Genomic DNA, 24,798 nt, shown 5'->3' on the forward strand with positions numbered 1-24,798 from the left:
TTGCCCCAGGGGCTCCGGTCCAGGTGCGGTGCTCCTCGTGGAACCGCCGGCGCTGGGGGCGCTGGGGGCGCTGGGGGCGCTGGGGGCGCTGGGGGCGCTGGGGGCGCTGGGGGCGCTGGGGGCGCTGGGGGCGCTGGGGGCGCTGGGGGCGCTGGGGGCGCTGGGGGCGCTGGGGGCGCTGGGGGCGCGGTCCGCGCAGGGCACTGGGGCCTCGGCGAGTCGGCGCATGCGCGGCGCCTCGCGGGCCGGCTGTGCTTTCTCTTTTCCGTGACGGCGGGTTCCCCCGATTTTACCTGGCGACCGTTTGCGGTCTCCGTACCTGGAATGGAGCAGCTGGGCGACCTGGAGCTGCTGATGGAGGAGACTTTCGGGGAGGAGGCTGAGCCGCCGGCAGAGCTGTGAGCGGAGCGGGGGAGGGCCGGGAGCAAAGCGGGAGATTTGAAAGAAAGGGGCGGGAGCGGCGGTCGCGCGCCGCGCGTTTCCAGCGCGGGGGTCCGCGTCCCCGGCTCCTCTTGGGGGCCGCACGGACCAGAGCCTGGAGACTGTCCCTTGTCTAGCGGTTCATTATTGCCCCCGATTTCACGTCTTTCCCGAATGTGGAGAGCCCCAGCCGCTTAAATGTCTTCATGAAAGGAAACTGCGAGATGCCTGTCTCCATGTGTGGTTGGAGGACTGTGCACCCTCACCTCGGTTTATGTGGTCGGGGGGCGGGTGGGGGTGGGGGAACGACCCACAGTCGTGGGGTGGTTATTTTCACAGCAGTAACACCGGTGCTGATCATTGGTGACGGATCTTCGCGTTTGGGGTTTGGGAGATCCTGAAGGCGTCCCAGCTGCCTTGGGGAATGTGTGGGTTAGGTGAATGTGGAGGTTCCAAAATAATAGACCCTAGGGGGATGACAAAGATCATTTCAGAGTAATGTTTAAAGCATTTGGTGTTGTAATTGGAGAGATGGTGACTTCGGACTCTGTTGGAGTCTCACTGCAATCAAACAGGAAAGACTTAAGAGGAATTTAATATTTTCTAGAGGAGAGATTATTTTGCACAGTTTTCAGGCGGCTAGGATCAGTGGATAAAAGTATTGTGATATTGACTTGCCCATTATAGAAGATATTTCTGAGTAACTTTATGAAGGAACGAGCTAGGTTTGCTTTCTGTGCAATGCACGGGCTGGTTGATTCCCAAAGAGATTTCATAGAAGGATTTCCTGCATTAAATAGTACATTGGACTAGATGATTTCTATGTTTGCCCCTAATTTAAAGATTAATGCAATTCTGTGGCTCACAGTTCTATAATAAACATCTCTTAAAAAAAAAAAAAGTTTTTATTGCCCTGCCTAGCCGGTTTGGCTCAGTGGATAGAGCGTCGGCCTGAGGACTGAAGGGTCCTGGTTGGATTCTAGCCAGGGGCACAAGCCCGGATTGCATGCTCGATCCCCAGTAGGGGGCGTGCAGGAGGCAGCCAATCAGTGATTCTCCTCATTGATGTTTCTCCCCCCTCCCTTCCTCTCTGGAATAAAAAAATATATATATTTTAAAAAGTTTTTATTGATTTTTAGAGCAAGAAAGGGAGAGAGAGAAACATTGATATGAGAGAGAAACATCGGTTGCCTTCCATACACACCCCCACAGGGTTTTGGACCCAAAACCTGGTAAGTGCCCTGCCCAGGAATGGAACTGGCAACCTTTCGATGACTGAACCATCTGAACCACAGTTGGGCCAAGCATCTCTTTTTTTTTTTTTTTTTTTAATATATTTTATTGATTTTTTTGCAGAGAGGAAGGGAGAGGGATAGAGAGTTAGAAACATCGATGAGAGAGAAACATCTATCAGCTGCCTCCTGCACACCCTCTACTGGGGATGTGCCCGCAACCAAGGTACATGCCCTTGACAGGAATCGAACCCAGGACCCTTCAGTCCGCAGGCCGACGCTCTATCCACTGAGCCAAACCGGCTAGGGCCCAAGCATCTTTTTTATTTACAAAAAGGGTAGTGTCCAAAATGGTCCCTTTTATTTGTACTTGGAGACAGTTTGTACAAGTGGTGGAATGTGTTGTTTAATTTTTTCAATTTCTTTTTTTAAAAATTTTTATTTTGTTTAAAATATTACAAATAGTAGTACATATGTCTCCTTTTCCCCCCCATTGACCTTCCCCCATCAATTTCTCTTTAATCCTTATAATCATGGAGCTTATATTTGGAAATATCCATGTCATAAGTATGTTTTAAATGGCACTGATTCTGGGAAGTTGTAATAGGAGTTCTGCTATGTCTTTGCTCTCTTAATTTTTAACCATTTTAGCTAATGGTCATTGTGGTAAGCTTTCCAGAGGAGACAAACCTGAAAACTAGAAGATTGGTCTGTAGATAAAGGAGACTGATGGCTTCTTATTCCATGTTTGTGCTACACTGTGTTTGCTTTAGATTTCAGAAGGTGGAAGCTTCCTCTTCTAAAACAGTCCTGAGCCGAGGAGTGGATAACCGGTACCGGGTGCTGGCAGTCAATACTGTGCAGAATGAAGAAGGAAGCCACGAAAAGCACCTCATCATCACTGCTTCCCAGTCGCTAGACTGTCAAGAACTGTGCATCCTTAGGAATGACTGGTAATTTCGGTGTGACTTCGAGCTCTGATCTGGCAGGCTCTTAAGGGTTCCATCTTAAAGCCCATCACATGGGCTTGTGTGGATGTCACTATAATTTAGTGATTAATAGAGGGGGTAGTTTTCAACCTGAACTAATTCCACATAAAACTTGTGACTCTTACCCCAGGAGCATGTCAAGTCCCTTATTCCAAAAGTTGATTTTTATTGTCATTTGAAACGACAAAGGGGCTTATTAAATGATTACATCCTTTTCCCAGTACTTTCTGTTTTAAGATTACAGCTTAAAACTCATATTCTCACAAGGGGCAAAATGAATCACAGCATAAGAACATGCTTTGACCTTATATTTCTCTACCCAAGTAAAGTGTGGTATGCGAGGGGTGACGGGGAGATGCAGCGAAGTCAGGTCTAATTTTGCCTAGATTTTCTGTCGAGGCTGCACGTTGGGTGGTATGAACTAGATAAATATGATTTTATTCTTGCTACATTGGATTTGGCTCCATGCCTCAAGACTCATAGAAGATGTAGATACTATGTAAGTCTTAAGAATGAGATAATTTAAAAAAATGAGATAATTATTAAAACATCATCTGTAATTGGAGCTCTGTGTTACACCATTAAAGATTTGATAGCTTTGGATGATGCTAACGCAGCTTTCCTTTCTGGGATTAAAGGAAAACCCATGCGTACTCTCAGGTGTGTTTCAAAGGTGGAAAAGGGTGGTGTGACTAAGAGTTGATTCAGAAGACTGCATCCTGGTATTGAATTTTTTAAAAAGATACATAAGTTTAGAAATACTTATTTCTTCATTCAAAAGATTTGTTTATTTTTGAAGCCTCCTTAATAAGCTTAAATGTAGGACCGAAACGGTGTTGATACTTTGCTTTATGTGTAGGTGCTCTGTACCAGTAGAGCCAGGAGACATCATTCATCTGGAGGGAGACTGCACATCGGACACTTGGATAATAGATGAAGATTTTGGATATTTGATTCTGTATCCAGACATGCTGATTTCTGGCACAAGCATAGCCAGTAGTATTCGATGTCTGAGAAGAGCTGTCCTCAGTGAAACTTTCAGGGTGAATAATATAACAGCTACAATTTCTGCAGGAGTTTAGAGTTTGTAGAGCACTTTTACACTTTCTTTTTTTTCTCTTCGAGGCTGGAAGAGAGGGAGGGCAGTGTGGTGTACCTGGGGTGGGGGTTCGGAGCAAGGGAAAGTGGGGTGGGAGGAAGGGGTAAGGGGCAGGAGTCACTTTTACACTTTTGTTTTACTTAACCCTTCCAATAATGCTGTGAGGAGATGGTATTAACCAGCTGCATTTTACAGATGAGGAAAATCAGGCTCAGAGACTTTAAGTGACTTGCTAAAGTCATGTAGCTAATAAGTGGCAGTGCTGGGACTCAAGGCCATGTGCCTGACTCTTTTGAATCTTGTTCAACACTAATACAAATTCTAATGATAAGAAAATTAATTTAGTGATAAAAATTTAATACATCTAGATATTTCCAAACATCGCTTCATGTGATTCCATTGCTTTTCAGAGAGAGTGGAAGGGAGGTTGGAGGGGTGGGGGAGAGAAAGAAAGAGAAACATCCATGTGAGAGATACACATTGACCGGTTGCCTCCCACACGTTCCCCAACTGGGGCGGGGAGTGAACTTGCAATCCAGGTATGTGCCCTTGACCAGGAATTGAACCCTCAAACCTTTGGTTCTCCGGTCAACACTATAACCACTGAGCAGCACCAGCCCTGGCAGAACCTGAGTGTTTATTTGTTAAACATTTACTCCTTGCTCTGGCCGGATGGTTCAGTTGGTTGGAGCGTTGTCCCGTACATGGAAAGGTTGCAGGTTCAATTCCATGTCAGGGCACATACCTAGGTTGTGGGTTCAGTCCCTGGTTGGGCTTGTATAGGAGGCAGCTGATTAATTGCATTGATGTTTCTCTCTAAAAAAATAGTATATTCAGGTGAGGATTAAAAAAAGTTTCTTCCTCCCAGGGTATTGTTTTAATTATACAATTAATCTACATGTATGTAGAAAACCAAAATTACAGCTGAGCAAGAAGAGCTAAAGAAGGCAAAATACTTAGGTAGATTTTTTTCTAATAGTGTTAGTTGCTACTTATTTGTAGTTTAGTTTATCCACTTTTTTTCTTCAGTTGTGGGAGAGTATCAACTTCTCTCTTAATCATGTATTAAAAGGTAGACCTAAATATTACTCTATTAAAAACTTTTATTTTGAAATAATTCAGACTCAACATCAAATTTACAAAAATAGTACAAAGAGTTCCTCTGTAAGTTTTTAAAATTCCTGATGGACCGTTTGGTGGACTTTATCTAGTTTTTGGTTAATAAAAGAGTTACTTGAAAAACACTTCCTTTTTGAGTAGAGAGAACTTTCTTGCCAAAAATCTCTACTGTAAGTTAACATTTTATGTTTCAATAATACCTTTTGCTTTCAAGAATTTGTGAGCTATGCCTTTATTGACCTTTTCTATTTGGATAAATTATAAAGTGAAATTAGAAATGAATATATTAAATATTTGAGAATATGTTGAACTTTTTCATATTGGTTAATTTTAAAAATAGAAATATAATGATTTTTTTTAAAAAACAAAAAACCTCTCATTCTTGTAAAATAACTCGGGTCATTCTGAATAGAAGAAAGGGAAATTTGCACTGGCTGGTTTGGCTCAGTCTGTAGAGCGTGGGCCTGAGGGCTGAAGGGTCTTGGGTTCAATTCCTGTTAAGGGCATGTACCTTGACCTTGGTTCCAGGCTGGTGTGTGCGGGTCTGGGTGCGTGTGGGAGGCAACCAATCAATGTGCTCTCTCAAATCAATGTTTCTCTCTCTTTGTCTCTCCCTGTCCCTTCCACTCTTTCTAAAAATCAATGGAAAATATCCTCTCGTGAGAATTAACAAAAAAAGAAAGAAAGGGGAAGTCACTTATAATTCCTCCCACCAGAAAAATACATTGGTTGATATTTTGATATTTGTCTTACTAGTACACTTTGGCTATGGTTGTTTAATAGGTTAGGTAATAAGTATACATTCACATCTGTTAATATGTTGTAAAAGAAAAATTTTTTGTGTGTTTTTTCTTAATAGAGCTCTGATCCAGCCACACGCCAAATGCTGATTGGTACGGTTCTCCATGAAGTATTTCAGAAAGCAATAAGTGATAGCTTTGCCCCAGAAAAGCTACAAGAACTTGCTTTACAAACTGTTCAAGAGATAAGGCATCTGAAAGAAATGTAAGTCGTTACAAGAGGTACAATTATATAACTTCTCCTAGAATCTATTAGGTACTTGGCCATTTTACTATTCAGTGTAAATTAGTGTAATGCTAAAATGCAGATTCCAAAGTTGCAGTCCCCCCTTCCAGTTCTGTGAAGAGCTTCTAAAATTGCACAACAGGAACTCTTTGGCTAAAAATAACTGAATTTTCTGTACAGCAGACTCAGAGAGTGTGGAAAACGTTTTGCCTTACCTTTAGAAACAGTGTGACAATTGTATGGGTTTGGAAGTCAGACCTCGTTTGAAATTCTAGCTTTGCCACTTTGATGGCCGCAGAAGTCACTTAAACATTCTGAAAACGGCGATAACACCTAGTTTGCATTTTGTGACAATGGAAATAATGTGTGTAAACCCACAGGGGGTTCCTCACTGGCGTTTTATGAGTGACTGACGGCCTTCAGAGGGTTTGGCATGTTCTGCCGTCTGTTTCTTCCTTGACCCCTGCAGTCCATCTTTTCTCACAGGCATGTTTTCATTAGTGATGATTTTGGTTCTGACATCCATCTATTTTCCCAGATAGTAATTCTGTGTTTCACTGTTTATGTGGGAAAAAAATGTTTCCAAAATTTCACACAATGATTTGGCAATGACGTGTAATCTAGTGTCGTAAAACATTTCGGGCCGCTGCCGTGTGCCCGGCACTGTGCTGTGCTTTGACGCGTATCTTGAGTAGTCTGATAGCAGCTCGTTATAAATGAAGAAACGGAAACACAGAGAAGTTGTCACTTGTTCATGACCACAAAGCACAGCATTCAGAATACAAATAGATTTAATAAAGGTTTTGCTTTAAGAGTTCCGTTTATTGCCTATTTGCCACTTTTCGTTTCAAATTTTGAATTTTTTTGTCACACCCTAATCAGCAAATGATTACCTTATCTGTTGTATATTGGATTGATTATTGCCCTGAAGCCAGTCACATCAAAACTTAGTGGCTTAGCCCTGGATGGTTTGGCTCAGTGGATAGAGCATCAGCCTGGGGACTGAAGGGTCCCGGGTTCGATTCCAGTCAAGGGCACATGGCCAGGTTGTGGGCTTGATCCCCAGTAGGGGGCGTGCAGGAGGCAGCCAATCAATGATTCTCATCATTGATGTTTCTCTCTCCCTCCCTCTCCCTTCCTCTCTGATATCAATAAAAATATTTAAAAAGAACACACACACAAAAAAACTTAGTGGCTTAAATGGCAAACGTCTAACCTGTTACCTCATAGTTTCTGGAGGTCAGAAACTCGGAGGTGGCTCAGTGGGCTGTTCTGGCTCCGGGTCTCCCACGTGGGGCTGCAGTCATCTAGGCTTGCCCAGTGCAGGAGGATGACTCACATGGCTCTTTTTTATTTTTATTTTTTATTTTATTGATTTTTTACAGAGAGGAAGGGAGAGGAATAGAGAGTTAGAAACATCGATGAGAGAGAGACATCGAGCCCTAACTGGTTTGGCTCAGTGGATAGAGCGTCGGCCTGCGGACTGAAGGGTCCCGGGTTCGATTCCAGTCAAGGGCACGTACCTTGGTTGCGGGCACATCCCCAGTCGGAGGTGTGCAGGAGGCAGCTGATCGATATTTCTCTCTCATCACTGATGTTTCTAGCTCTCTATCCCTCTCCCTTCCTCTCTGTAAAAAAGCAATAAAATATATAAAAAAAAAAAAAAAGCCCTAGCCAGTTTGGCTCAGTGGATAGAGCGTCGGCCTGCGGACTGAAGGGTCCCAGGTTCGATTCCGGTCAAGGGCATGTACCTTGGTTGCGGGCACATCCCCAGTAGGGGGTGTGCAGGAGGCAGCTGATAGATGTTTCTCTCTCATCAATGTTTCTAACTCTCTATCCCTCTCCTTTCCTCTCTGCAAAAAAATCAATAAAATATTAAAAAAAAAAAAGAGAGAGACATCGATCAGCTGCCTCCTGCACACCCCCTACTGGGGATGTGCCTGCAACCAAGGTACATACATGCTTTTGACCGGAATCGAACTTGGGACCCTTCAGTCCGCAGGCCGACGCTCTATCCCCTGAGCCAAACCGGTCAGGGCTCACATGGCTCTTGTGTTGAGCCTCAGTACCTGGTTGACTGTGGGCAGGAGGTCTCGTTCTTCGCCACGCGGGTCTTCCATAAGGCTGCATGTCCTCATGCCATGGCGGCTGCTGCTTGGAGGGGAGGGCCCAAGAAAGAGCAAGCAGGAAGCACAGTGCCTTTCTAACCTAGTGTTTGAATTGTCTCGGCTGCTTTTTTTATTCATTAGATGCAAGTCACGAAGTGCAGCTCTCCCTTAAACGTGGGGGACTGGGGTGCCATTTTTGAAAGGTGTGTCAAAGAACTTGCAGACGTCTTTTAAACCACCTCGGGTGTTTAGGTATCAGGCAATCTGACTCATCCAGAACCTAACTTGTATACAGGGATGAAAGAAAACAGGGTTTCTGAGCAGCCTTGCTTAGAATTCATATTGTTTATGTATCAAAAAAAACCCTTGTTCACTTCATGTCGTGAATATCTCTCTGATACCCTTAGCATCTGTTATTTTTCACTGATAGCTAACATTCTTACTTATCTGGTTTCTGAGATGCGGGAGAGGCACCTTCATAGTCATATAACATGTGAGCTGATAGCTTCATTGCAGGAAACTTTTAAAAATATAAGAACTGCATATATGTTGGCTCAATACTTAGAATTGTTGGGCTAGAACCGTGGTCGGCAAACTGCGGCTTGCAAGCCACATGCGGCTCTTTGGCCCCTTGAGTGTGGCTCTTCCACAAAATACAACGGCCTGGGCGAGTCTATTTTGAAGAAGTGGCGTTAGAAGAAGTTTAAGTTTAAAAAATTTGGCTCTCAAAAGAAATTTCAATCATTGTACTGTTGATATTTGGCTCTGTTAACTAATGAGTTTGCCGACCACTGGGCTAGAGGATATACACATTTACAAATTTAAAAATATTTTTATTTGGGAATAATTTTAAATTTAGAGAATAGCTGCAAGAGTAGTACAGAAAACATCCATATACTCTTCACTCGTATTCACCTGTTGTGTGTATGTGTGTGTATCCTTTTTCTAAGATTAAGTGGTATTCATCATGGAATACATAATGGGCTGTAAACCATGAAGACATCAGCCATAGAGCAGGCTGAGCAGGTCCCTGGACATCCTGGGGCCCCCACTGCAGTGGCAAAGCTGGCCTTGCTCACTCTTCCTTCAGGCCTCTTCTCCCCTAACCCCTCTGTGGTGACTGGGGCCAGGCCTGTGGTGACAGCTGGGCGTGGGGCCTCAGTGCCTGGCGTGGCAGCCTGTTGCTGGCCGAGGACTTTGCTCATGACACGTTCTTGCTGATGCTGAGCCAGGTGGGCTCAGGGTTCATGTCCCAGAGGTAAAAAAAACCATGATGCATATTTACGTGTGTATTTCCTAAGAATAAGGATTTTCTTATATGTAACCACAGCACAGTTATCAACCTCAGGAAATTTAACATTGATAGAATACTTTGTCTGATCTGTCCACATTTTCAGTTTTGCCCAATAATGTCCTTTATAGCATCTTGCCCCCTCCTGCACGGGACCCAGTCTGGGTACACTTAAAGTTTTGATACGTATTGCCAAATTGCTCTGGGTAGGCATTGCCTCAATTTACATTTCTGCCAGCAATACCTGAGTCCTTGCTTCCCCACATTCTCACCTGCATCCTCTGTTAGCGACTGGAAGTTGCCAGAGTTCAAACAGTCTTTTGCAAGGATAACCGTTGCCTCTGTCAGACAGAATGTGGGATCGTTTGGGACACTGGTGTCAGCAGTCACTCCCTGGCTTGAGGGATTTCAGCTTGTCTCTCAAGCTGAGGTTCCTAGCCTGCTCAGGAGATGCTCTCGGCAGAGCTGGGCTGCTCATTTTGTCTTCCGTGCTGACCCAGCTCTTTCAGAGGACTGACAGGGCTCTGCTCTCTCCCTTTTTAAGGCTGAATAATAACGCTTTGTACGTATAGTCTACATTTTGTTTATCTATTAGTCCATAGGTACTTGGGTTGCTTATTTGGATGTTTTTGTCCTTTCTTACTATTTTCATATTTACGCTTTAACATGTATTCTTTTACTTTACAGGTACCGCTTAAATTTGAATCAAGATGAAGTAAAACAAGAAGTAGAAGAGTATCTTCCTTCATTTTCTAAGTGGGCTGGAGATTTCATGCATAAGCATACTTCAGCTGACTTCCCGCAGATGCAGCTCTCTTTGTAAGAAACCACTTTGTTTATGTGGTTCATATGGTTAGACCAGGATTCTGTTCTGTATTTTGAATTAAAGCTTTTTAAAGATTGAGTGATTGCAACTAGCCTTTTTGTTTGCTTATTTTACAAATTACAGTCCTGAGTATCTTTCCACTCTGGCCAGGGCTCTTATACTTTTTAAATATCAATTTTATATGATATAAACTTAAACTTCTTCTAACGCCACTTTTTCAAAATAGAAAATGTATTATTACTAGAAAATGTATCCTTTTCATGTAAGATTTCTATTTCTAGTTTTTTATATGGCGTTGAGTCTAAAATAGGATTAATAAAAGTTAGCTCTTATCTGAATTTTCTTCTGCAGAATGACTTACTGTTCTAAAAATAAGTAAATCTTAGATAGGAGAAGTGTAAAAGGCTTTAAAAGTTATTTTCGTCTCTCCAGGATTGTCCTAGGGTGTAAGTGTTGGATGATCAAACTCATTCTTACCCAGGTTAATATGGTGTTACATGAAGGAACACATCCGTTGCTACCTAGGGTGCAACCACATGCAAGCAATTATATATCAATTTGTAATAATTGTATATCAGAATATTCAGATGGGTATTGTGGCTCCAGCAGTTCAAGTAGCAAGACTTGCAGTAATCTAGGCCTGAGGAAGTAAGGGCCGGGGTGGGAAGATTGCAATAGCAATGAACTGAAAGGGACAGATGACAAATACAAGACAATGTATATTACATGAGTTGGAGCCTATAGGACTGGTTCCTGAACTTGAGTGTGCATCAGAATTGCTTGGAGAGTTTGTTAAACAAATTGCTGGGCCTCACCCGTTAATATTTCTGATTGAGTAAGTCTAGAGGGGCTTGAGAATTTGCATTGATCACAAGTTCCCAGATGATGTCAGTGCTAGACACTTTGAGAACCGCTGCTGTTAAGGTATATAGACCCTTTCCCATCCCCACATTCTCTGAGTGTAGTGAAAAGTCAATGGTAGCAGATGAGAAGTGAGCTAAGTGTTCTAATTAAGTGTTTTTGTGTTTTGTTTTTAGGCCCAGTGATGGTGGTAACAATAATGCAACATGTAATATTGAAGTCATAAAGTCATTGGATATTGAAGAAAGCATTTGGTCCCCTAGGTTTGGATTAAAGGGCAAGATAGATGTTACAGTTGGTGTGAAAATTCATCGAGGATGTAAAACCAAATATAAAATAATGCCATTGGAACTTAAAACTGGCAAAGAATCAAATTCTATTGAACACCGTAGTCAGGTATATAAATCTTAATAAGAAAATGAGTATTTAATAGATTTAAAAATGTAGTCTGCTTTATATATTTTGGCTCAATTTAGGTAATGTTTGAGTTTCATATAGTACTTTTCAATTTGTGATACATTCAGAGTACTCAAATTGTCTTATACATGTATATACATGGCTATAGCAGAAAGTTTTCTCCAGCAAAAAATACATCAGCTTAACTTGTCAGACAATATTGGCAAGTTTATGTTGCCAAACTACCAGTCTAAACAGATGCTCCTAAAAAAAAAAAAGAATGTAAGTTGGGGAAACCAAGTATATTTGTAGATATAATGATGCACATTAGCCTATTAAAGTTTCTGAGGAGTCTTAAAGTAATATGGTTTAAAGTTTCAGCTATGTTTAACCTAATATTTCCTAAACCTAATTTACCATGGAGGCATTGTTTTCATGTAACATCAACACAGGACACTCTTTAGAAAACATCAGTGTAGCCTAGCTGGCATGGCACAATGATTGAGCATCGACCTATGAACCAGGAGGTCAGGGTTCGATTCCTGGTCAGGGCACATGCCCAGGATGCAGGCTTGATCCCCAATGTGGGATGTGCAGGAGGCAGCCCATCAGTGATTCTCTCTCATCATTGATGTTTCTGTCTCTCTTTCCTTCTCTCTTCCCCTCTGAAATCAATGTAATTTTAAAAATGGAAATAGCTTAATTGACCTTTTGATTTTAAAATTATAGTATTGATTGCAAACCACATATGGAAAAGCAGAAAGTTAAAGTTTTATTTGACAAAAAGTACACTGTTTTCACAGCTGGTTCTGTATACACTGCTGTGTCAAGAGAGAAGGGCTGATCCGGAGGCTGGCCTGCTCCTCTACCTCAAGACTGGCCAGATGTACCCTGTGCCTGCCAAACACCTTGATAAAAGAGGTTGAGCTGTTTCCTCTCATTTTTACTTCTCTGGGTTTTGTTTGTTTTCTCCTTCAACTGTTAGTGATGCATACAGCATACCTGTGGGTACTGCAGGTTTGGTTCCAGATCATCGCAATAAAGTGAATATCGCAGTAAAGCGAGTAACATAAATTTTTTGGTTTCTTAATGCATATAAAGGTTATGTTTACATGATCCTGTAGTCTATTAAGTGTGCAGTAGCATTATCCTCCTATATAATAAAGAGGTAATATGCAAATTAGCCCTCACACCCTCACAAGATGGCTGCCTACGACCAGGCTGGCATGGGGGTTAGTGAGGGACGACTGAACAAGCAGGCTGTGTGGGGCAACCAGGTCGGCAGGGGGTTTAGTGAGGGACGACCAAACAACTGAACAGCAGGCTGCGTGGGGCATTGAGGGGTGACCAGGCCGGCAGTTGGGGGTGACCAGGCTGGCAGGGGGGTCAGTAAGGGGTGACCCAGCTGGCGGAGGGGGGGGGCAGTTGGGGGCAACCAGGTCGGCAGGGGCAGTTAGGAGCAGCCAGCCGGCAGGGAGGGGGCAGTTAGGGGTGACCAGACCAGCAGGGGGGGCAGTTAGGGGCTATCAGGCCGGCATGCAGAGGCAGTGAGGGGTGATCAGGCTGGCAGGTGGGGGGCAGTTAGGGGCAACCAGGCAGGCAGGTGAGCAATTAGGAGCCAGCAGTCCAGGATTGTGAGAGGGATGTTCGACTGCTGGTTTAGGCCCAATCCCGGGGATCGGGCCTAAACCGGCAATCGGACATCCCCCAAGGGGTCCCGGATTGGAGGGGTGCAGGCTGTGCTGAGAGGACCCCTCTCCCCCTGCGTGAATTTTGAGCAAATCTGGGAAGTGGAATAAAGTGAAGCACAATGAGACAAGGTGTGCTGGTATTTATACCTGACAGTAGCTCACTGTACTTGCTAGGCCTAATACAGGTTTTTATAGTTATGGTATTTTTTAAAAAATAATTTTAACAATATACAGTATAGTTGAAAACATTAACTTTTTAAAATTTTATCATATAAAACTTTAATTTCCTACCCTATACTCTAGATAGTTGTATTTATCCTTAGCATTCAGCAAATAAAGCACCAACTTCAAAATTTGTACTAGTTATGAGATTGTTGAAAGAATTTATCAAGTGAACAAAAATTGGAGGAATTATACCAAAGTGTTAACAGTGGTTATTCTAGAGTAGTGGGGAAAATGAATGTTGTTCTTTACTTTTTTTAATGTTTTTAAATCTGAAAGTTTTATTTATGCAATGGAAAGATATATAATAAACTTAAAAGACACCTGTCCTTCCCCCCACCTTAGAATTAATTAATTCTTCCTTTTTCGTCCTCTCCCCCCATAGAATTATTAAAACTAAGAAACCAGATGGCATTCTCTTTGTTTCACCGTATTAGCAAACCTGCTACTGGAAAGGAGAAGACAGAGCTTAATCCTTTACCACAAATAATTGAGGAACAGCAAACCTGTAAATATTGTTCACAAGTGGGTAACTGTGCTCTTTATAGCAGGTAAACACTGTCTTCCAAAAATACTAATTTCATTTAAGTATGCACCCAACTTAAAATGATTTAACATTGCTGGCTGGTCTGGCATTGATGATTTCATTTTAGCCATTTTTTTCTGTGTGTATTTGTAAAATGAAGGGACTAGAAAAAAAAGCACAGTTCTTATTTTTTTAAATCCTCACTCAAGGATATTTTTTCCATTGATTTTTATTGAGAGTGGAAGGGAGAGGAAGAGACAGAGAGAAACACCGATGTGAGAGAGATGTATCGATTGGTTGTCTCCCACATGCTGCCGACCAGGGCCAAGAGCCTGCAACCGAGGTACATGCCCTTGACTGGGATCAAACCTCGGACCCTTCAGTCTGCATGCCGACACTCTATCCACTGAGCCAAACTGGCTAGGGCCACAGTACATCATATATATATATATATGGCTAATATGCAAAGTATCCCCTTGGGAGTTTGATCGCTCACTATGACATGCTCTGACCATCAGGGGGTGGCACGGAACGAAGGAAGACCCCCACCAGCAGCTGGCAGCCGGAAGACCCTGATCGGCCCCGATTGCTGGCCAGACCTAGGGACCACTGGGCCTCTAGTATTTTATAACAAGCCTATTTCCTTGGGGAACAATAGAATGCTTTTTGAACTTTGGTTCAGAAAGATGTAGTATGTAGTATAGGCATTTTGAATACAACTTAAATGGTGTTTTAAGAAGTTTTTCGCTTCTTAGTTGCTATTTTAATTTCAGGCCTTTTGTAGTTTAAAAAAACAGGGAAATTGTTTCTTCTAGACACAAAGTTTGGTATGATCCAGTGGCCTTGAATTTTATGTCTATTTTATTACATGTGGGAAGTTTTTAGCTCTTATAAACAGTCGTTTGTATTTATACCTTCATAGGCCAGCAAAAGGACATAAAAAAGTAGTTAGATGTAAATACAGACTAGACAAGATCAAATCAGAACCAGAATTCTAATTCAGCCTGAAAATTCACAGAAAGAACTTTTAAAACTATTATATCAAAGGCTCTCTTAATGGCAGAAGACTGAACCATGGGAAGCTGGGGCCTTTACTATAAGCACGTTGTTTTGAAATCTTGTGTTTTATTCTCAATGTCTTGTAGGCGGTCCTATGAGATATTTGTTTCTATATAAAAATTTAGAAATTAGCATTAAGCAAAATGAAATTCCAGATAATTCTCCTAGTTTTTATGTTGACTTTCTTGTGGCACAGAGCTGGCTGTACAAATATTTTGACTTTGAGAAATGCAGTTGTACAAAAAGCCAAAACTTGCTACCAATAGGAATGAAGACTAGAGTATACCAAGTAGTTGTTAGGGGCACAGTCATTGAAGGCAAAATAATGCAGTATTGAGTTTCTTAAGCATTTCGTTTTGTAAAAAGCCATTTGGCTTGTAGAACATTGAAATTACTTTTAAAGAAAATTAGGGGCTGTGGTTATACGTTAGGATGATCATCATTATATGTACTTACTTTAGAAGTATCTCATTTCATAGCCACCAAAATATTTTATACACATGTCTGACTTGGAGCTTTATCTTTAGAGCAGTCGAACAACAGATGGATGACAGTTCAGTCCCCAGTGGCATGCTGCCCAGAATAAAAGAGGAAACCCAGCATCTCAAGGTCACACACTTAGAGTATTTCAGCCTGTGGTGTCTAATGTTAACTCTGGAGTCAAAATCAAAGGATAATAAAAAAAATAACCAAAATATATGGTTGATGCCTTCATCAGAAATGTAAGTACTACATTTAATACAATAAAACTTCAATAATTTGGATTAGTTAGTGGGATGGCATTTGGAATTCGTGACAAATACTGGTTATATTGTGTGTTAAAGACATGCAGTTTCATATATTCATGCTAACTCCGGATGGCTGTCAGTGAATTGTTTCCGAGTAGAGCACCATTGTTAGCTATTTTCAGTAGGAAAAATATGCCTCAGGAAGTCTAATTTTAAATATATTTTTATTGATTTCAGAGAGGGAAGGAGAGGGGGAGAGTGATAGAAGCATCAGTGATGAGAGAGAATCATTGATTGGCTGCATCCTGCACGCCTTCTACTGGGGATCGGGCCAAACCCAGGCTTGTGTCCTGACCTCTTGGTTCATGGGTGGGCCCTCAACCACTGAACCACCCCGGCCGGGCAAAAATGTAAACGTATTTAAATAAATTATTTGATACAGACTTAAATTTTCTGCAGTTGGTCAATCTTATATTTTGTGAGATCCATTTTTTTTACAAGTTACTTGTAAAGTTGCAGTTTTGTATATCTTTGCACTATATTTTTCTTTATGTAATATTTAGTTGCTTTTCATCTATTTGTTTCTTTCCAGAATGAATATTGATAATAATGCGACTTTAGAAATAATTGGATCACTATTTTCTTAGTACTAGACTTTAACACAGAAAACATCACAGTGGAGAATGTTTGAGTAGTTACACATAGACGACATAAGTACAGTGACTGTCAAGTGCCCGTGCCAGAAAGCTTCTGAAGTTGCTTAGTGTTTAATAGTAGTGCCCGTGAGATTGTAAATGCTCAATATTTATTTCCTAGGAGCAGTGGAATTATCAGCTTGCTTGCTATTATTTTAATAACAGCAATCATAAATGCTCATGTAAAACTGAAGAAGTGGGATTTAGGAATGGGTTATCACTGTGGTCTTTTGTGATGTTATGCACGGGGGTGGGGGTGTCCTTTCAGGATCGAAGTGCTGACACACCGGTTGCTCAGAGATCCCAGCCTGTGCGTGCAACACGGGAGGTGCTCCCTAGCGCTTGTCTAGCGGCCTATTGGTGGGAGATTGTTTCCAAGCTAATAGAATGTTCCCTTCGCATTTCTTAAATTTTATTTTTAAAAAAAATATTTTTATTGATTTCAGAGAGGAAAAGAGAGAGGGAGAGAGAGATAGAAACATCAGTGATGAGAGAGAATCATTGGTCAGCTGCCTCCTGCACACACTGGGGATCCAGCCCGCAACCCAGGCATGTGCCCTGACTGGGATTGAACTGTGACTTCCTGGTTCATAGGTCGACGCTCGACCACTGAGCCACGCCAGCCAGGAGCATTTCTAAAATTTTAGTGTGGATTGTGGAATATGTAAAAATGACAGGCTCAATATTAGCATTAGAGTTTTTGGGGGCCAGACAAACAAGAAAATTGGGGAAACGGCCAATACAGTATTTATATATGTGATATAAATGGAAGCTTTCTCTTTCTACTCCGTAGGGAGCAAAGTGGCAACTGCATTGGAAACCTGATTAGGACAGAACACGTAAAGACAGTTTGTGACGGACAATATTTACATAATTTCCAACGTAAAAACGGCGCCATGCCTGTCACAAACCTAATGGCAGGTGACAGAATTATTTTAAGTGGAGAAGAGAGAACACTGTTTGCTTTGTCTAGGGGATACGTGAAAGAGATTAACGTGACAACGGTAACCTGTTTATTAGACAGGTAATGAAATGCTCCCTTTTTTGGGGGGAGGGAGAACAGCTCTACTGCGATGTAATTCACATGCCATACAGGCTCATCCATTTTACATGTATAATTCAATGGTTTTTAGTATATTCAGAGTTACACCCATCACCAGAATCAATTTTAGAACATTTTCATCTCCCCCTGAAGAAACCCTGTGCCCTGTAGCAGTCACTCCTCCAGCCTTAGACTACCACAGCCACCAGTTTCCTTTCTGTCTCTAAAGCTTCACCTGTTCTGAACATTTCATGTGACGGGAGCGTACAATATGTGGTCTTTTGTGATTGGCTTTTTTCATTTACCCTAGTGTTTGTGTTTGTTTTAGCCGACTATTTTGAGATTCATTTTCATGTACCAGTATATATCAGTACTGCCCTTCTTTATTTAAAAATTTGAGGTAAAATTCACATAACATAAAATTGACCATTAATTATTTTAAAATGCACAGTTCCGTGGCATGTAGCACAGTCACAGTATTGTGCAGCCAGCACCTCTGTCTGGTTACAAGACACTTTCATCACCCTGAAAGGAAACGTGCCCATTAAGCAATCGCTTTCTACTCTCCCTCCCTCCAGCCCCTGGCAACAGCTACTCTGCTTTCTGTCTCTATGGATGGACCTCTTCTGGATATTTCTGTAAATAGAACCACATAACATGTGGTGGTGGGTTTTTTTTTTTTTTTTTATTGGTCTGGCTTCTTTTAGCATGTTTATGAGGTTCCTCCATGTTTTAGCATTTATTAGTACCCTCGTTTCTTTTTTTTTTTTCCCTTGAGTACCTTATTTCTTTTTATGCCTGAATAATATTCTGTTACATCGATAGACTACATTTGTTCATTTATTCACCAGCTGATAGACATTTGAATTGTTTTCACTTTTGGGTGTTATGGCTAGTGTTACTATAAATATTCACCTGCAAATTTTTATGTGAACATATTTTTATTGCCCTTGTAGATAAGTCATAGTGGAATTGCTGGGTCATCTGCTAATTTCGTGTTTGACATTTGAGGGCTTTCCAAACGGCTGAACTTTTCTTTAGTGCATCACGACCCATAGTGCTAATGTGGACATAGTCTTATCTAATTCTCACAACCACATGTCCGGTGGGCAGGATAGATAGCCTGTGTTAAATATGTAGCTTATTTCTCCTTCTTAGCATTCTGGCATTCACCATTTTGTTCTTTCCCTTAAAAAAAAAAAATATTCATTAATAGTTGTGATATAAAGCATATTTATCTCAGTTCAAACAAACAGGTTGATTTAAAGAAAAATATTAAGTAAATAGTAGAATAGGTGCTGTAAAATTTTGGGGCAGAGTCTAATATCCATGTTCATCAATATTCATATCTTCTAAAAAAAATATTCATATCTTCTGCTTCCTATACTGCCTGCTTTCCCTGCTTTGAAGTGCAGGCATGTGTCACCATTTCTTAATGGATAGAGATGCAATGACTTCTGGGTAACTCAATGGAAATGGTATCCATTTTAATAGCTATTTTGGCCCATTTGCTCTTTTAGCAGATAGTAATATCTGCTAAAACTTACTATGTTAAGTGAAAAACATTCGTGTACATCTGTTTTGCTGTTTTAGGAACTTGTCAGTACTCCCAGAATCAACGTTGTTCAGATTGGACCAGGAAGAAAAAAATTGTGATATAGATACCCCATTAGGAAATCTTTCTAAATTGATGAAGAATACTGATGCCAGGTTTGTAACAGTGAATGAATCTGAATTTTACCCCACTTTCCTAAGAAATATTACTAAAAGCATTTTTTCTTTTCAGCCAAAAACTCCGAGATTTAATCATTGACTTTCGTGAGCCTCAGTTTATACCCTTCCTCAGTTCCATCCTTCCGCATGATGCGAAGGACACAGTCGCCTCTATTCTAAAAGGTATGCTGTAATCAGCATGTCTGCTCCCGATGTTTTTTGTTCTGTTTATAATTTAACCTACAGTCTAGTATTGTAATGATGTACATGCAGTTACAATTATTACACAAAGTCTGGAAGTAGTTTACATATATTTTATAACATCACCATATTTTCTTGCTTTGCAAAGATGTATTGGAGAAACTTGAATAGAGGCTGCTTTTCTTATAAAAATAGTGAATTTGTTCATTGAAATTCAATACACTTTTTTCTGTTATTTTTACATTTAAATGTAGGTTTGAATAAACCTCAGAGGCAAGCCATGAAAAAGGTACTTCTTTCCAAAGACTACACACTCATCGTGGGCATGCCTGGGACAGGAAAGACCACTACAATATGTGCTCTCGTAAGCTCATTGTTCTTTTGCTTAGAAACTAAATACGGAAATCAGCTTCTCCTTTGTTCAGAGATTGTGATGTTCGAGATCAAAAGAGTTAAATATTGCCCGATGGGTGTGGCTCAGTGGTTGAGCTTTAACCTGTGAACCAGGAGGTCACAGTTCAATTTCCAGTCAGGGCACATGCCTGGGTTGCAGGCTCAATTCCCAGTGGAATCAATAAAGTATATATTTTAAAAAAGAGCTGAATATTAACTCAAAATGCCTTTATTTCAAATTACCTTTTTAGAATGACATGAGAAATAGAAAAGCTAAATGACCAATAGTTGTAATCATGTTGCAGATTCCTTGCATTTTGGATTGTCTAAGGTCTCTCTATGTTGGTGGCATATGTATCATTGTATGTTTTCCTTCCTTTTAAAAAGTGATAAATTATATAGAGGTGGTTGAAATAGATTTTTCTTGTTTTTTTTCATATTGGCAAATTTCTGAGTAGTAATTTACTGATTAATGATAATGATGGTAGCAAATATTTATTGATTGATACTGTGTTCCAGGCACTATTGGAAGTTCATAAGTATTCAGTTTCATTACTTTCCATAATACTTTCATAACACATTTTGGCCTTATAATTTTTAAAGAAGTTATTTGGTTCAACTCTTAGATATGCTTCCTATTACGTTTTCTAATTCTATTAGAAAAACATAAGCATGTTAAAAATGGTCTGGAATTAAAAGTAATGCTCTTTTCCTTTCTCCTATTCATTCTTAGGTAAGAATTCTATATGCCTGTGGTTTCAGTGTTTTGTTGACCAGTTATACACATTCTGCTGTTGACAATATTCTTTTGAAGTTAGCGAAGTTTAAAATAGGATTTTTGCGCTTGGGTCAGACTCAGAAGGTACATCCAGATATCCAGAAATTCACAGAGGAGGAAATTTGCAGATCAAAGTCCATTAAATCCTTAGCGCTTCTAGAAGAACTCTACAATAGTCATGTAAGTACAGCGTGGTATATGAATGCTGATACTAATTTCTGTAGCCAGAATGGGGAGAAACAGCACTCTGGGAAATTCAGTCACACTGACCACATTTTACATGATTAATTCAGGTAAACTACAGGACCAGTTTACTAATTTACAGTTTGCTGGCTTGCTTCTGAACTGAAATGAGGTTTTTGGTTTATTATTCAGGGATCTCATCTAGTTTAAAATATCCTAGTAAAGGAGAACTCTGCATCTCTCACAACACTTCTGACACTTACCTACCTGGAGTTAGTGTAGACCCCTCAGCTTCAGGGCTTAGTCCCACAAGACGGCCCCCCACTTCAGTTCTAAACTGCAAGTCAGGGCCTCTTGTGCTTCTGAACAACTAGCTATAAATCGGGGCTCCCGTGACCCCCTCCTTGGGTTCGATAATTTGCTAGAATGGCTCATAGAACTGAGGAAGGTGCTTTTCTTACTGCTACTGAACACATCTTATAGGATGCAATTCAGGAACAGCCAAATGGAAGCGATGCCTGGGGGAAGGTATGTGGGAAGGCACATGCAGCTTCTGTGTCCTCTCCAGGTGAACCACCCTCCCAGCTCCATGACGTGTTCACCAAACCCTGTGGTTGGGGTTTGTGGCGATTCCATCATGCAGGTGTGATTAATCATTGGCCGTTGGTGGTTAGCTCAGTCCTCAGCCCCTCTCCCCTTCGTGGAGATGGAGGGATGGGGGAAAGTCCTCACTCTATAATCACCTGGTTGGTTCCTCTGGCAACCAGCTCCAATCCCAGTGTCAAACCTTGCAATAAATGCTGGTTTGGTTGCAAGGGGCTTATCATGAATAACAAAAGTTGTTCTTCTCACCCCTATCAGGAAATTCCAAGGGGTTTAGGAGCTCTGTGCCAAGAACCAGGAGGAAGACCAAGTATATATTTCTTATTATATCACATTGTCACACCTAGAAAACTATTAATTGGGATTTTTTAGTGAGTTTGAATTTAGAGGCAATGGCACATGAACAGTCTTGTGATTTTTCTTTTCTATATAGAACCTAATTTACATTTTATTATTTAATGTCTGTGTATTTTTACTGGGAAGTCTTAACTGGTATTTTTGTCTTTTAAGAAAATCATCTAGCCCTAGCCGGTTTGGCTCAGTGGATAGAGCGTCAGCCTGTGGACTGAAGGGTCCCAGGTTCGATTCTGATCAAGGGCACATGCTTGGGTTGCAGGCTCAGTCTCCAATAGGGGGCATGTAGGAGGCAGCCGATCAATAATTCCCTCTCATCATTGATGTTTCTATCTCTCTCTTCCTTTCCCTTCCTCTCTGAAATCAATAAAAATAGATTTTAAAAAAATCATCTAGCCCTGGCCCATGTGGCTCCGTTTGTTGAGCATCGTCCCACAAAAAGGTTGCCAAGGTCACCTGTTTGATTCCTGATCAGGGCACATGCCAGCATTGCAGACTCAATCCCCAGTAGGAGGCTGCAGGAGGCAGCCAAATAATGTTTCTTTCTCACATTGTTCTCTCTTTCTCTTTCTCTCTCCCTTCCTCTCTCTCTTAAATCAATAAAAACATTAAGAAAAAGAAAAGAAACAGCTCTAGCCAATTCGGCTCAGTTGGTTGGGCATTGTTCTGTGCAGCAAGAGATTGTGGGTTCGATTCCCAGTCAAGGGCATATGCCCGTGTTGCAGGCTTGGTCTGGCAGGGGATGTGCAGGAGGCAGCTGATCGATGTTGAGCTCTTACATCAATGTTTCTCTCCTCTCCTCTCTCTCTCTCTCTCTCTCTCTCTCTCTCTCTCTCTCTCTCTCCCCTTTCTCTCTAAAAATCAATAAACTATATATATAAAAAGAAACATTATTAAAAATAAAATTAAAAATAAATTAGATTTAATAGGTTTTTTCTTCAACTCCTTTGTCTAATATCTATGCCAGTTATTTTAAAGTTTTTGAAAATTAACCTTTTTATTTTGAGATAATTATAGATTCACATGCAGCTGTAAGAAATAATACAGAGATCATGTATATATCCTTTGCCCATTGTTTTTTTAAAAAAATATATTTTATTGATTTTTCACAGAGAGGAAGGGAGAGGGATAGAGAGTTAGAAACATCGATGAGAGAGAAACATCGACCAGCTGCCTCCTGCACACCCCCCACTGGGGATGCGCCTGCAACCAAGGTACATGCCCTTGACCGGAATCGAACCTGGGACCCTTCAGTCAGCAGGCTGACGCTCTATCCACTGAGCCAAACTGGTCCCGGCGCTTTGCCCATTGTTTACCATTTTACAAATTGATTTCAGAGAGGAAGGGAGTGGGAGAGAGAGAGAGAAACATCAATGATGAGAGAATATCATTGATCGGCTGCTTCCTGCCCGTGCCCTACTGGGGATTGAGCCTGAAACTGAGCATGTGCCCTTGACCGGAATTGAACCTGGGACCTTCCAGTCTATAGTCCAGTATTCTAGCCACTGAGCCAAACCAGCTAGAGCCACAGTTTTTTCTGTGGTGTTTGGCTAGAGTAGAGTGGTTATTGTATAAAAGCTTTCTATCTACTTGGCTTCCCTTTCCTGTTCCTTTGGCTTTTGTTGGAGCTGTTTTTGATCAGTAAATTTGAGAATTGTTATAATGTACGGAAAGTTTACTTGATTTTTTTCAATTTGTAGTAAAAAATTAAATATTTTTGCATTCTATGTCTCAGAATTAAATAATATTGGGGTGTTCCTGTTATTGGGGAGGGCAAAATCTCTTTAATATATTTAAATTTCAAAAATGGGAAAAAAAAAGAAATTACATTTCTTGGACATTAAATAACTGATCGGTTTTCTTTGTTTTTTAGCTTATAGTGGCAACAACATGTATGGGAATAAACCATCCGATATTTTCTCGTAAAGTTTTTGATTTTTGTATTGTGGATGAAGCCTCTCAGATTAGCCAGCCAGTTTGCCTAGGGCCCCTTTTCTTCTCACGGAGATTTGTGTTGGTGGGGGATCACCAGCAGCTTCCTCCCCTGGTGCTCAATCGTGAAGCAAGGTAAGCAGACACTGCAGTTTTGGTGTTAAACTGGATTCTTTGGGAGGGACAGTCACAGCACACTGATACGCCCGGATTTATGTCGGCAGGGCTCTTGGCATGAGTGAAAGCTTGTTCAAGAGGCTGGAGCAGAATGAAGATGCTGTCGTGCAGTTAACTGTGCAGTACAGAATGAACAGGTATCTGTAACAGTGTCAGCTTCGAGTGATGTGCATGTTCGTCTTCACCTGCCGAGACTAAAATTATTTTTGTAACCCCTTAGTAAAATTATGTCCTTAAGTAACAAACTGACATATGAAGGAAAGCTGGAATGTGGGTCCGACAAAGTGGCCAGTGCAGTGATAAACCTGCCGAACTTTAAAGACGTGAAGCTGGAGCTGGAATTTTATGCTGATTATTCTGAAAATCCTTGGCTGATTGGAGCATTTGAACCAAACAATCCTGTTTGTTTTCTTAATACAGACCAGGTAAGAAACCAAACTTTTTTTTTCTTCCTTTCAATCTTTCTCCTTTTATCCTACTATTTAAATTCCTGTTTTCAGTATCAAATGCTTCATAAAAAAAAAAAAAAGCTTCATTAGCGCTTATCCGTTAAAACTAGTATACTCTTACACACGTTTGCAACACACACAATATTTTTTTGTAGATCCGGTATCGTTGGGGGAGGTTTTTCTGAGGATCAATAGATGTCAAAATTGACTTTTGAAGCAGGAAAGCCTGAGAATGAACTCAAGTGTATAATTACATTTTCTAGAAAAGAAATTGGCATTAATACTATCAAAGGCTAGGTTTACCAATAAAGAGAAGATAGGATAAATTTTTGTCCTTTTAAAGACTTTGAAGAAAATAGACTTTGTTTTTCTAGAATAGTTTTAGTTTCTCGGCACAATTGAGCTGAAAGTGAGGAGGTTTCTTATGTACTTCCTGACCTCACATATGCACACAAAAACCTCTTTACAAACTTGGCATTAAACAAAAATCTTCACAAGGTCTTAAATGACTTAATATTTCTAGTTCTTAGTTAGAACAAAGTTTTGACCCTATATCCCTTATAATTTGTTTTATATAGTGCTTCTCAGCATTGATTTGGAAATCTTTACATAAGTTCAAATAAAAATATAGTGGCTACTTATATGTATGCATATTACTGTAAAATATATCACTTGTTATTAAGAT

General features: G+C 40.8%; 1 protein-coding gene across 1 annotated transcript in view; it reads left to right on the forward strand.

Annotated features, from left to right (window-relative positions):
* Nucleotides 1-243: 243 nt before the first annotated feature.
* DNA2 (DNA replication helicase/nuclease 2) overlaps nt 244-24,798 on the forward strand; it is a 29,736-nt gene continuing 5,181 nt past the window's right edge. Inside the window, 18 exon segments of the mRNA XM_079793323.1 lie at nt 244-398; nt 2,426-2,605; nt 3,501-3,684; nt 5,719-5,864; nt 9,972-10,103; nt 11,148-11,367; nt 12,171-12,288; nt 13,666-13,831; nt 15,393-15,587; nt 17,082-17,312; nt 18,924-19,040; nt 19,117-19,226; nt 19,499-19,608; nt 20,371-20,595; nt 23,429-23,622; nt 23,712-23,801; nt 23,885-24,134; nt 24,137-24,163. Of these exon segments, the coding sequence (XP_079649449.1) occupies nt 325-398; nt 2,426-2,605; nt 3,501-3,684; nt 5,719-5,864; nt 9,972-10,103; nt 11,148-11,367; nt 12,171-12,288; nt 13,666-13,831; nt 15,393-15,587; nt 17,082-17,312; nt 18,924-19,040; nt 19,117-19,226; nt 19,499-19,608; nt 20,371-20,595; nt 23,429-23,622; nt 23,712-23,801; nt 23,885-24,134; nt 24,137-24,163 (2,769 nt within the window). The 5' untranslated portion in view covers nt 244-324.

The sequence above is a fragment of the Cnephaeus nilssonii genome (assembly GCF_951640355.1).
Source record: "Cnephaeus nilssonii genome assembly, chromosome: 16".
NCBI classification, from domain to species: domain Eukaryota; kingdom Metazoa; phylum Chordata; class Mammalia; order Chiroptera; family Vespertilionidae; genus Cnephaeus; species Cnephaeus nilssonii.